The sequence below is a fragment of the Echinops telfairi genome, unplaced genomic scaffold, assembly GCF_000313985.2.
Source record: "Echinops telfairi isolate 266 unplaced genomic scaffold, ASM31398v2 ScPeMD7_655;HRSCAF=1070, whole genome shotgun sequence".
NCBI classification, from domain to species: Eukaryota; Metazoa; Chordata; class Mammalia; order Afrosoricida; family Tenrecidae; genus Echinops; species Echinops telfairi.
In genome coordinates, this window is record NW_022104553.1 from 4,220,260 (window position 1) to 4,231,817 (window position 11,558).

General features: G+C 38.1%; 1 protein-coding gene across 1 annotated transcript in view; it reads right to left on the reverse strand.

The window, feature by feature from the left end:
• WDR64 (WD repeat domain 64) overlaps positions 1-11,558 on the reverse strand; it is a 253,246-nt gene that overhangs the window by 89,591 nt on the left and 152,097 nt on the right. Inside the window, exons 12-14 of the mRNA XM_030886170.1 lie at positions 10,508-10,656; positions 7,779-7,902; positions 5,143-5,318 (exon numbers count right to left, since the gene is read on the reverse strand). Coding sequence (XP_030742030.1) covers positions 5,143-5,318; positions 7,779-7,902; positions 10,508-10,656 — 449 coding nt within the window. The remainder of the gene's footprint in view (positions 1-5,142; positions 5,319-7,778; positions 7,903-10,507; positions 10,657-11,558) is intronic.

Here is an 11,558-nt window from a genome sequence, read left to right on the forward strand (position 1 = left end):
ACTGTGTCTCCAGTGTTGTCCCCTGTAGGGCTATAGGTCAGTGAGGGATGTCATGTCTCATAATGGGGCCGGCCATATGTTCTTCTCTGTGGATTGGTTTGCTCTGAGTGGGAATATCATCCTCAAGGCTTAGTGGGCCAGGATGTGTCCCACTCTCTCTTCCTCCCCCTTCATTTGCTTCTGTGTGCTCTGGTCAGGCATGTCCCTCTCCCTGAGCTGCAGCTTCAGTGCTGTCCTCTGAAATAAATTCTTCTGGGGGAAGGTGCAGGTGTCCACGTAGTATCCTGGTTGATTTTTTTGTTCTTCAAGATTTTTTTTCATGAAATATTTATATATTGTTATGGGTTGGATTATGTTTCCCACAGTATGGTAAAATCCTAAACCCTTTATGTGTGCATGCTATCTAATTTGGAGAAATGTTGGTGTTGTTAGGAGCCATGGAGTCAGTTCTGACTCAGAGAACCTATGTAAAACAGAAGGAAATATTGTGCAGTCCTGCATCCTCACATTTATTATATTTGAGCCCATTGTTGTAGCCAGTGTCAATCCATCTTATAAAGAGTTTTCCTCTTTTCTGCTGTCCCTCTAGTTTACCGTGCATGGTGTCTTTTTCGAGGGCTGCTCTCTCCTGATAATATGTCCAAAGTATGTAAGACAAAGTCTTTATCTATATCCTTGCTTCTAAGGAGCATTCTGGCATGCATCTTCCAAGACAGCCAAGTTTGTTCTTTTCTGGTCTATGGTACTTTCGATATTCTTTCCCAGTGGCGTAATTCAAATGCACCGATTCTTCTTTATTCTCCTTATTCAATGTTACACTTTCACATGAAATATAAAGCAAGTAAATATACCCTGGTTTTGGTCAGGCATACTTTAGTCCTCAAAGTAATCTATTTGCTTTTTCACACTTTAAAGAGGTCTTGTGCAGCAGATTTAACCAATGCACTGTGTCGTTGGACCTCTTGATTGGTGCTTCCATGAGCATTGATTGTGGTTCTAAGCAAGACAGAATCCTTGACAGCTTCACTGTTTTCTCCATTTATCAGGATGTTACCTATTGGCCCAGTTGTCAGGATTTTTGTTTTCTTTTCACTGAGTTGTAAATTCATCCCAAAGGCTGAAATCCTTGATCCCAGTCAAGTGTTTCAAGCCCTCCTCACTTTCAGCAAGCAAAGTTGTCACCCGTATACCACAAGTTCTTAATAAACCTTCCTCTGATCCTGTTGTTGTATTCATTTTCATATAATCCAGATTCTCTGATTATTTGCTCAGCATACAGATTGAATGAATGTGGTGAAAGGATACAACCCCAACTCACACCTCTCTTGATTTTAAACCATGCAGTCTCCCCTTGTTCTGTTTGCACAACTGCCTCGTGATTCCTGCACAGGTTTCACATGAGCACAAAAAAATGTTTTCGAATTCTCATCTTTCTCAAGGTTATTCATAGTTTGTTATAATAATCCATACAGCCTATTATCTTGCCATAGTAAAAAAACAAGTAAAAATCTTTGTGGTATTCTTTGCTTTCTGCAAAATCAATCTGACATCAGCAATGAGATCCCTTGTTACATGTCCTCTTCTGAATCCAGCCTGAATTTCTGGCAGCTCCCTGTCAATGTGCTGCTGCAACCGTTTTTGGGTTATCATCAGCAAAATTTTACTTGCAAATGATATTAACGATATGTTCTATAATTTCTGCATTCTCTTAGGTCATTTTTCTTTGGAATGGGTACAAATAGATATCTCTTTCAGTCAGTTGGTCAAGTAGCAGTGTTTCAAATTTCCTGGCCTAGACAAGTAAGCGATTCCAGTGCTTCATAAGTTTGTTGAAACATTTCAATAGGCATTCAATCAATTCCTGGAGCATTGTTTTTGGCTAATGCCTTCAGTGCAGCTTGTATTTCTTCCTATACAGTGAACCCTCACCACTTCGCGCTTCGACTTCCGCGGCTTCACTCTATCGCGGTTTTTGCGTAACAGCACCCACTGCCTACACCCGCTCCTTCAGAGGAAAAAGACGGCGACCCACCTGTAGAGTACATCCCTTAAGTCATTTCATAGGCTATTGATTACAGTATTTGTAAGAACTATGTATAATAATACCGTATGTGAAATATGTAATACTGTAAACTAGATGCCATAAATAATATAATAAATAATAAATGATCATTGTAACGTCCAAAATGTTTTACTGTATTTTCCCTTTTTCGTTTAATAAATTGGGTAATACGAGTGTAATGGTGACTAACGGGTGTTTTTTCATGTCCTCTATGCTCTAACTACGAAAATATTTGATTTACAAATAAGGAATCCTACTTCGCGGAATTTCATTTATCACGGTAGGGTCTAGAACCGATTAACCGCGATAAACGAGGGTTCACTGTACTACTATTGATTTTTGATCATGTGCTACCACTTGAAATAGTTGAATAAGATCTTGAGAAAAGGTACATGAGTGGACACACAAATTTAAGAGAAAAATTCCATTATCTTAAGAATATTTTAGATATCCCTTAATTTTTTCATTTTAATAAAATTTTATTGATATATAGTCAATGTAATCATACAATTCAGTGGTTTAAATCTATTCAAAAGAGTTGTGCAATCACCGCCACAATCAATTTTAGAACATTTTCTTCATTTAGAACATTCTTTAGAACAATTGTACTCATGGTATTAGTCTGTCTCCCCCACCCTGCCTTGTCATAACCCCCAAAACTATTATTCTAGTTACTGTCTCTATAGATTTAACAATCATGGAATTTTCATTCTTTGGCAGATAGAGATCCAACTTTTCCAGCACCATTTGTTGAAGAGACTATTTTTCTCCCACTTAATATTTTTTGGCCCTTTGTTGACAATCAGTTACGTATAGATGGATGGACTTATTTCTGGGCTTTATATTCTGTTCTATTGGTCTGTGTATCTATCCTTGTTCCAGTGCCAAACTGTTTTGACTACAGTGGCCGTGCAGTAGGTTTTGAGGTTGACTAGTGTGAGGCTTCCTACTTTGTTCTTTGCCTACCCTGGATATTTTCCCTCTCGATATGAACTTCTTGGTCATTAGTTTTCCATTTCTTTAAAGAATGAAGTTGGAATTTGCATCAGAATTGCATTAGACTTGTATAGTGTTTCATCTTATTGACATTTTCACGGCATTAAGACATTCTGTCCAAGAACATTGGATAGTCTTCCATTTGTGTTGATCTCCTGGGTTCTTGTAATAGTAATCTGTAGTTTTCCTTCTATAGGTCTTTTATCTCTTTGATTAGGCTTATCCTTAAATATTTCATCTTTTGTGTGGCTACTGTAAGTGGTATTGTGCTCGTTAATGTTCTCTTTGCTGGTATACAGGAATTTGATTTCTGCTTATGGATCTTGGGTCCTTTCACATTACTGAAACTTTTAATCATTTCCAACAATCCTTTTACCAAATTTTGGAGTTAGGATAAAATCTTATCATCTGAAAATAGTTTCACTTCTTCTTTGCCCAATTGTATTCCCTTGATTTCTTTCTGTTGTCTCATGATTCTGGTCAAGACTTCTGGCATGATATTGACAAAGAGTGATAATTAGGGGCATCCTTATCTGGTTCCTGTCCACAGGAGAAATGTTTTCAGTTTTACCCCATTGCATGAAGTGCTGACTCTTGGTGTTTGGTATGTGGCCTCTATTGTGTCAAGGAAATTCCTTTCTATTCCAATTGGGTGTTTTTATTAGGAATGGGTGTTGGATACTGCTGAATGGCTTTTCTGCATTTACTGATTTGATCATATGGTCCTTAAATTTTGTTTTATTTCTGGGACGGATTACACAGATTGCTTTTATAAATTGAACTAACCCTGTCTACCTGTTGTGAATTCCACATGATCATGGAGTATTATTTTTTAATCAATTGTTAGATTCTATTGGCCAGGATTTTGTTGAGAATTTTTGTGTCTGTGTTCCTGAGGAATATTGATCTCTAATCCTTGTGGTGTCTTTGCCTGATTTTTTTGCTTCACAAATTATAGATTAGTCTTGCTTCATAAAATGATTTGGAGAGTTTTCTCTCCTTTTCTATATTCTAGACTAGTCTATGTAGAATCCGTGACAGCTCTTCTTGGTATTACATTCTTTCCAAAAGAACCTCTCGTGTGAATATGTCATTTAAAAGACTTTTGTTTTGGCACATGACATCTATCTGTTTCTTTTTGTATCTTGAGGTGACTGGTGTTTATGCTCTGAGGTCAAGTTTATAAAATGTGTAACAAGTGTCACCTTCTAATTAATTATTTGGACCATGAGCATTGTTCTGATGGTCTATCCCTTACTATAGCCTGTACATTGTTATGTTTGAACTGTTAAAGCCCTGAAATCTTGGCTTTTATAATGGCTAATGTTATGTGTCAATTTGGCTAAGTTATGGTTTTCAGTATTATGTAATTATTCTCCAGGCTGTGATCTAAATAAAGGGGGATTTTCTTGTAATAAACAAATCACAGGTTCCTACTGAATTCAAGAAGTTTCCTTAGCTTTTAGAAAGGAAATATTAAAAGCAATGAGTCCTTGAGCTCTAGGCAATGAGGAGACAATCTTGTCTGTGGGCAGGATAAGTGGTCTATTGTTATAAATATGAATAATGCATTAGCGTTCCTGGGAGCTAGTAAAGTCACAAGAAAAATAATTAGCCAACCTCAATCCTCACCAACCAGTCCTGAGTAGATTGCATGTTTAACTTCAAAGTAGTGCTAACTAAAAATGTGACATTCCTGAAGGCATAGTGGCTTATAAGTGACAGGGAAAGAAAAAAAAAAAGGTATCAACTATATTGAAAAAAGAAAGGAATCATTGCTCTCATTCACAAGGCCTACTGGGGACCAGTCCTGCCCTTGAATTATTCTGAAAACAGGGCATAAACAGTGTCAGAAGTGGCAGCTGTTTGTTAATCAAGCTATTCGGATGCCTAGGTTAGAGGTTTCAGTAAAGGTTAATGGGTAGGAGGCCATGGTTGGGCCAATATTCATTTTTAGGTTTTGCTGGAAGTTGACAAGGTTAATTAGGAGCATCACAGGAAAATTGATGGGTATATACTTTTTTTCAGCTGACAAGCAAGTGGGGCTTACTTATATATATATTGTAAACTTATATATTGTAAACCTGGATAATTTTGATCTTCCCATTGCGCTCCAAGGCAAGGATCAAATACTGGTGTTTTTCTTGAGATTTCAGGAAAATCAGGTCATGGAGCCAGTGTTCTTCTTCCTTCCAGTCTTTTCCTTCCGGCAGAGCTCTCAGCTCTTGCCCACTACCAAAGTCCCAGACTTTCACTGTTCCTGAGCGCAGAGAGAAAAAACTGTGTGGATAAAAATGCTTTGTACAAAACTTGGAATCGATCCAATTGAAAGCGTCCTGCCAATAAGTATCTTAAATTCCATTTCTACATAGATAGAAGGTGAGTCTTCCTAGCCTTACTAAGCACAAAATATATTTCTATATGCCTTTTTTTTGTCACTGGCAGATAAACAGAATCAGGCAATATTTTCAAATGTGTGACTATTTTCTTTGAAATCCTCAGATTCTCCTATTGAGTTGTACCTCAGAAGTAGATCTACACTGCTTTTATTTTCCCTGATAGTTTACAGTTTCCTCAAGACTACCAATATGGACATATCAGACATAATAATAAGTTGTCACATTTTCCAGGTTATGGACATTTTTAAAGACTTTATAATTCTTATCAGGTAATAAAAAGCTTGAAGGAATTCTAGCAGGTAAGGGACTATTGAGCTTGAAAATATTTCATTGGTTACATAGGAGAGGCCTTTTTAAAATAAGTTTTGAGTTACTTCTTATTTTTGCAAATATAAGTTATTAATTAAAAAATAAACTAACCATATTGGTTAGTCAGTTTTCACTCGTGGTGACCCTATGTGTGCCAGAGCAGAACGGAGTGCTAGGCATTTCCTAATTGATGATATTTAAGAAGCAAATTTCTGGAAATTTATTTTGAGGTACCTCTCAGTAGACTGAAACCTTTAACTTTCTTATTAGTAGTCAAATACTTTAACGATTTGGAAAACCCAGAGACTTAGTTCAATTGATTTAGGGGACTGTGGGTTAGGCTTTGGGCTGCTAACCATAAGGTCAGGAGTTCAAAACCACCAGTCACTTCATGTGAGAAAGATGAGGCGTTCTACTTCTATAGAACCCTTTACGTCAATAAATTTAGGGGAATGTGATGAAGGGGTCACTGGAGCCCTGGTGACATAGTGGGTTACAAGTCAGGCTGCTAACTGCAAGGTCAGCAGTTGGAAACCATCAACCACTTCACTGGAGAGATGGGGCTTTCTACTCCTATAAAGAGTTAGTTTCTTGGAAACCCCCCAAAGACAGTTCTACTCTGTCTTATAGGAATCAACTTGATAGCAATGACGAAGGAGTCATAAGGGATGGTAATCAATGTAATTGTTGAATGTGTTTCTAGGTTATTACTCAGTGTAGAGAATTGGCATTTAACACAGGACTTTCATAGTCATGCCTTAGCTTTAGAAATGACGAACAGCATAGTTCATGCTCTCAAGGAATTTATGATCTTGTGTGAAGGCAGTCATGCAAGCAATGAAAATAAGTGATCAGCATCTCAATCATTCTTTGGTTATCTGGACCACAGTCTTATGGACCAGTTTGGTGGCACAATGGGTCAAAACTCCATTTTGTGGGAGAAACATGAGGCTTTTAGCCCCTGTAAAGATATACTCTTGGAAGCCCTGACAAATAGGTTTACTCTGTCCTGTAGTGTATCTATGAGTCATCATTGACTCAGTGGAAATGTGTTTTTGATTGCTTAGGAATTTTGGTAGTCAGATTTATGGGCAGGGTGAGAATAAGAAAGGATCAGTTGCTTGTGGGCAAAATTGCTCTTTTCTGCGGTGTTCTACACTCAGGATTTTATTCACTTAACATATGTAACAGGAAAACAAACTCAACATTTATAATAATTTTAGATTCAAGAACTAGCAAGGTTACATATCTCTACTTACATGAAAATACTGCTACAGTAATATGTATAAATTGCTTAATGATTATATTTGGTAATGATTGTGTATATTACTCATTCTATAACCAATTTTATATATTTATAAAGATGGTTTTCTTAAGAATTGTTCTACATGAAAAGCATTTCCACTCATCAACTTAGCATTTATAATGTTATTTTATGTTGTGTTTTCTGCTCACACTTGTAAAAATCAGACTTTCACATTAGAATGTTCAATTGCTCCATCAATTGTCCTGTGAACAAGCAAGCATGTTATTTCATCCCTCAAGGAGCTTAGCCAAATAAATAGTTTCATGTGTTATATACAACAAAGTTTGCTACATATTTTGTGTAGCCTCAAACTGTTCACTGCCAGTTAAAATACCACTGTCAAAATACCATGGAATCTAATGTCTACTAGTTTAGATACCCTTATTAAATAACCTTAGCTGATGGTAGTGCAATACAGATAAATTCTATCAAAGATTACATAAGGTAGTACTTGTATGTATGAAAGACTTTAGTTATAAATTAGTTATAAAAATTTAGTGTAAGACATTGACTTATTTCTTAAATCAATCAAGGGACCTGAGTGTTCATTTGACAAGAATGAGGATTACTGAAGTTAGGCACCCTACTCTCACTGGTATATTCCAGACAGATTCATGCTCTTTCTGACCCAAAGCACTAAATAATTCCTAGCACAAATTCTCTGGGCACTTGTGTAAATAAATAATACTCTGGGTGTTATTCTGACCATTGTATGCTCCAGTAGCAAAGATAAGTCCACTTTCATTGACAGCTGCTGCAGTCAGTTCAACACTGAAGCCATGAGGGTCTAAAATATGGTATATTTGCAGACCAGTCTCTAGTTCCCACACCTGTAAGAAAGAGCCCAAGCAACAGAAAATCAAGCAACACATTTATCCTTCAATTCATAGCAAAATGGCAACATTCCAAACTGCCTTAACATTGGTATTAAGCACATCTCATATATCTTTCCCCATAGTCTGCCCCTGAATGTTGGTTTGATCAAAAAAAGTTCCAAGAGAGATCATGTCTAATAGTTTTGCTATCCTGGATACGTGCATGTTTGAGATCAGCAGCGACTCTAACCCTGCCAGCCTCTGGCTAAGAAAAAATGTATTCGGTTGCTAATGGAATGAAGCACGGTTAGCAATATGATAGAAATCTGTGGTTAACAGTGTGGAATTTGAGAGAATCTCCTAGGGAAAATAGACCTCCCTGACCTCCAATGAGCCTGGTGGTGCAGTGGGTAAGCATAGCCGCTAACCTAAGCCTATTAGCTGCTTTTCTGAAAATGATGTGGCAGTCTGCTTCTGTAAAGATTCCAACCTTGGAAAAACGGATGGGAGCAGTTCTACCTTGCCCGAGGCCAGTGATTCTCAACTTTCCTAATGCCGTGACCCATTAATACAGTTCCTCATGTTTTGGTGACCCCCCCAAGCATCAAATTATTTTCATTGCTACTTCATAACTGTAATGTTGCCACTGTTAGGAATCCTGTGAAAGGGTTGTTCTACTCACAAAGGGGTCGCGCCCCACAGGTTGAGAACCGCTGCCTTACGGAATCACCGTGCATTGGTCTGCTCAACAGCAACAGTTTTCTTTGAGTTTGTGACCTATTCAAGGAGTGTTCTAATTAGGGACATGCACCCCACAGTTTATAGACCGAGAACATGATTTTGAAGGAGATCATCTGTGTAATTAGAAAATCCAGAAATACGTTAAGACTCATCATGGTTCTTGGGGGGGGGGCGGGGGAGGAGAGGCTTTATTCTTGTAATCTTTCCATTGGAATCTTTTTCTTCGTAGAGCCACCGTGTTCTTAGACTGTGGTAAATAAGAAAGCTGATGAACTGGCAACACAGAAGGAGAATAGTTGGACTGGAGGTGTCTGGGAGAGGTGGGGAAGCATATGCAAAGGCCAAGAGGTCAGAAAGTGTCTTGTTCATTCAGGGAATTGAAAGAAAACTAGTGTAGCTGGAGTGAAAGATGGAGAGGTGAATGGAATATAGCTGATGGACCACATCATGAAGGGCCACATGGCTGGGATGTAGTAGAGCTTGAACAAAGTCAGGCTGGCTCTAAATCCCATACTCTGCACCATTGTGCACCCTACACACAAATAGGATCTTTAAAGGAGAGAGCGGAATTTGAGGCACTGCATGAATGGGCCCAGGGGTCATTCATCTTCTGACTGAAGTACAACCCCTTTCCACCAATCAGAAATGGAAATTTACATTCTTTTAAAAAATATTTTTTTTGTATATTCTTTCAAAAAGTTTTTTTAGGAAGACATATTCCCCTTAAGAGGGCAATATTGTCTGGGATAGTACAGTTTTTAAAAACTTCTCTTTGTAGACACTACCAAAAAGAGGTGCTAATTATCCCAATTCAGGAGATTTGGGCCTGAGAAAATCAGTAGCCGGTAAGCACTGAAGGTAAAAGAGTGAGAGCATTTGAAAGGGCTCAAGAGGATTGCTCTGTACCACCCTACATGTCTTCCTTCGAGAACTGAATGCACTAAAAGGATAAGTACTTGAAGCAAACGCCTCAAGCTATCGTTACCAGATGCCATCAGTAGTCATGATTACAGGTGCAGTTAGCAAAGCATCCAGGAAAGACAGTGATGACAAGGTTAGAAAAATGCAATTGGAAGGGTAAAGACAACCAGGGGTCCTCAAACTACGGCCCGTGGGCCACATACGGCCCGCCGAGGACACTTATCCATTCCTCCGGGTGTTTTTGCCCCCTTTTGCTTTTTACTTCAAAATAAGATATGTGTAGTGTGCATAGGAATTTGTTCACAGTTTTTTTTTAAACTATAGTCTGGCCCTCCAATGGATCTGAAGAAAGTGAACTGGCCCTGATTAAAAAGTTTGAGGATCCCTGCTAAATGGACCTGGATTGTATCACAGCCCCCGTGGCTTGATCTCTCTGAATTTTAGTTTCCTCATTTATAAAATGAGACACTTTATACTGTCTACCGAGAGATGTGAAGATTGAATGAATTAATGGATTGAAAGTACTTGGCACTCATTCAGTACCTAACCAGAGTTATGGAGACCCTGGGGGGTATAAACTGTTCCATTGAAAGTACTTGGCACCCATTCAGTACCTAACCAGAGTTATGGAGACCCTGGGGGGTATAAACTGTTCCAGCACTTGGTTGTTAACTGAAAGGTTGGCAGTTCACATCCACCGAAAGGCACCTGAAAAGAGAGGCCTGGAGATTGATCTAAAAAAATCAGCCATTGAAAATCTTTTGGAGCACTGTTGTACTGTGATGTACATGGGCTTGCCATGAGTCAGAATTGGCACATATTTTAAAAATATGGGTTATAAGTAAAATTCTAATATGCAAATCACATCCAATGTGCTATTGGATCGACTTAATTCATGTAAGAATGAAACATTCTATTTTCTTTGACTTTTCTTTCTGAATAGCCAAGAAGTACTTACCTTAATTACAGATTCTGAGCAGATAGTGAGTACTTGGTGAAAAGTTTTGTTGTAAAGCATCACATTGATTTCTCGTTCATGGGTATGAGGAATCTGTTTTGTATCTTGTACCATTCGAGTCAAAGGATACATATCTATCACACTAGATCCTGGAAGAGAAAAATTAGAAGTTCAACTACACCTAATAATAATGATGATTTTTGAAACGGGGAATTTTACCAAAAATTTGGTTTGGAAAGAACTAATTAGGGAAATAACTAATTCAATATCTAGCAAATTAATAAGGTAAAAATAATTCATTTATTCTGAAGCATTTTTGAAAAATGGAGAGATATTATTTTAGTAGAAAGAACGGCTCAGGTGGTGCTTCACTGATTTTCAAATACTTGCACTTCCCTGACAGGCACTTAGGTTTCATCGGTATGACTTTTTGGCCTATGTTTTACACTTTTTGTTTTTTATTGTTCCCCTTTCTGTTCTTTTCCCACTTTCTATTGTTCCTGCTGCATCTTTTCATCTAGTACATAGAAATAATGGTGACGGTCAGCTTCCTGCTGAGTTCAGATCTCATCTAATGGTTGAGATTTATTGCTAGAGAGGTCTTTTCAGCAAGGGATTGATAAACAAACATAGCTTCACGAAACAGAATGAATGAGTCTGCTCACACCTGGGTATTTGGGTGTGGTTGTTTAGTGCCATCAATTGGTTCTGACCCAAAGTGACCCTTACAATTGTTCTTAGATTTGAGCCCATTATTTCAGCCACTTGTGTCATCGACGGCCTTCCTCCTTTTTGCTGCTCCTCCAGTTTACCAAGCACAACGTCCCTCCCAGGAACTGGTCTCTCCAGATAACATGTCCAAAGTACATGAGGAGGCATCTCACTGTTCTTACCTCTAAAGAGCATTATGGCTGTACATCTTCAAAGACAGATTTGCCTTTTCTTTTAGCAGTCCATGGTACTTTCAGTATTTTTCACCAACACCATAGTTAAAATACTTAGAATATCTGTATTAAGTAAGATTCATTTCCAAATGGCCATCATGAAGTAT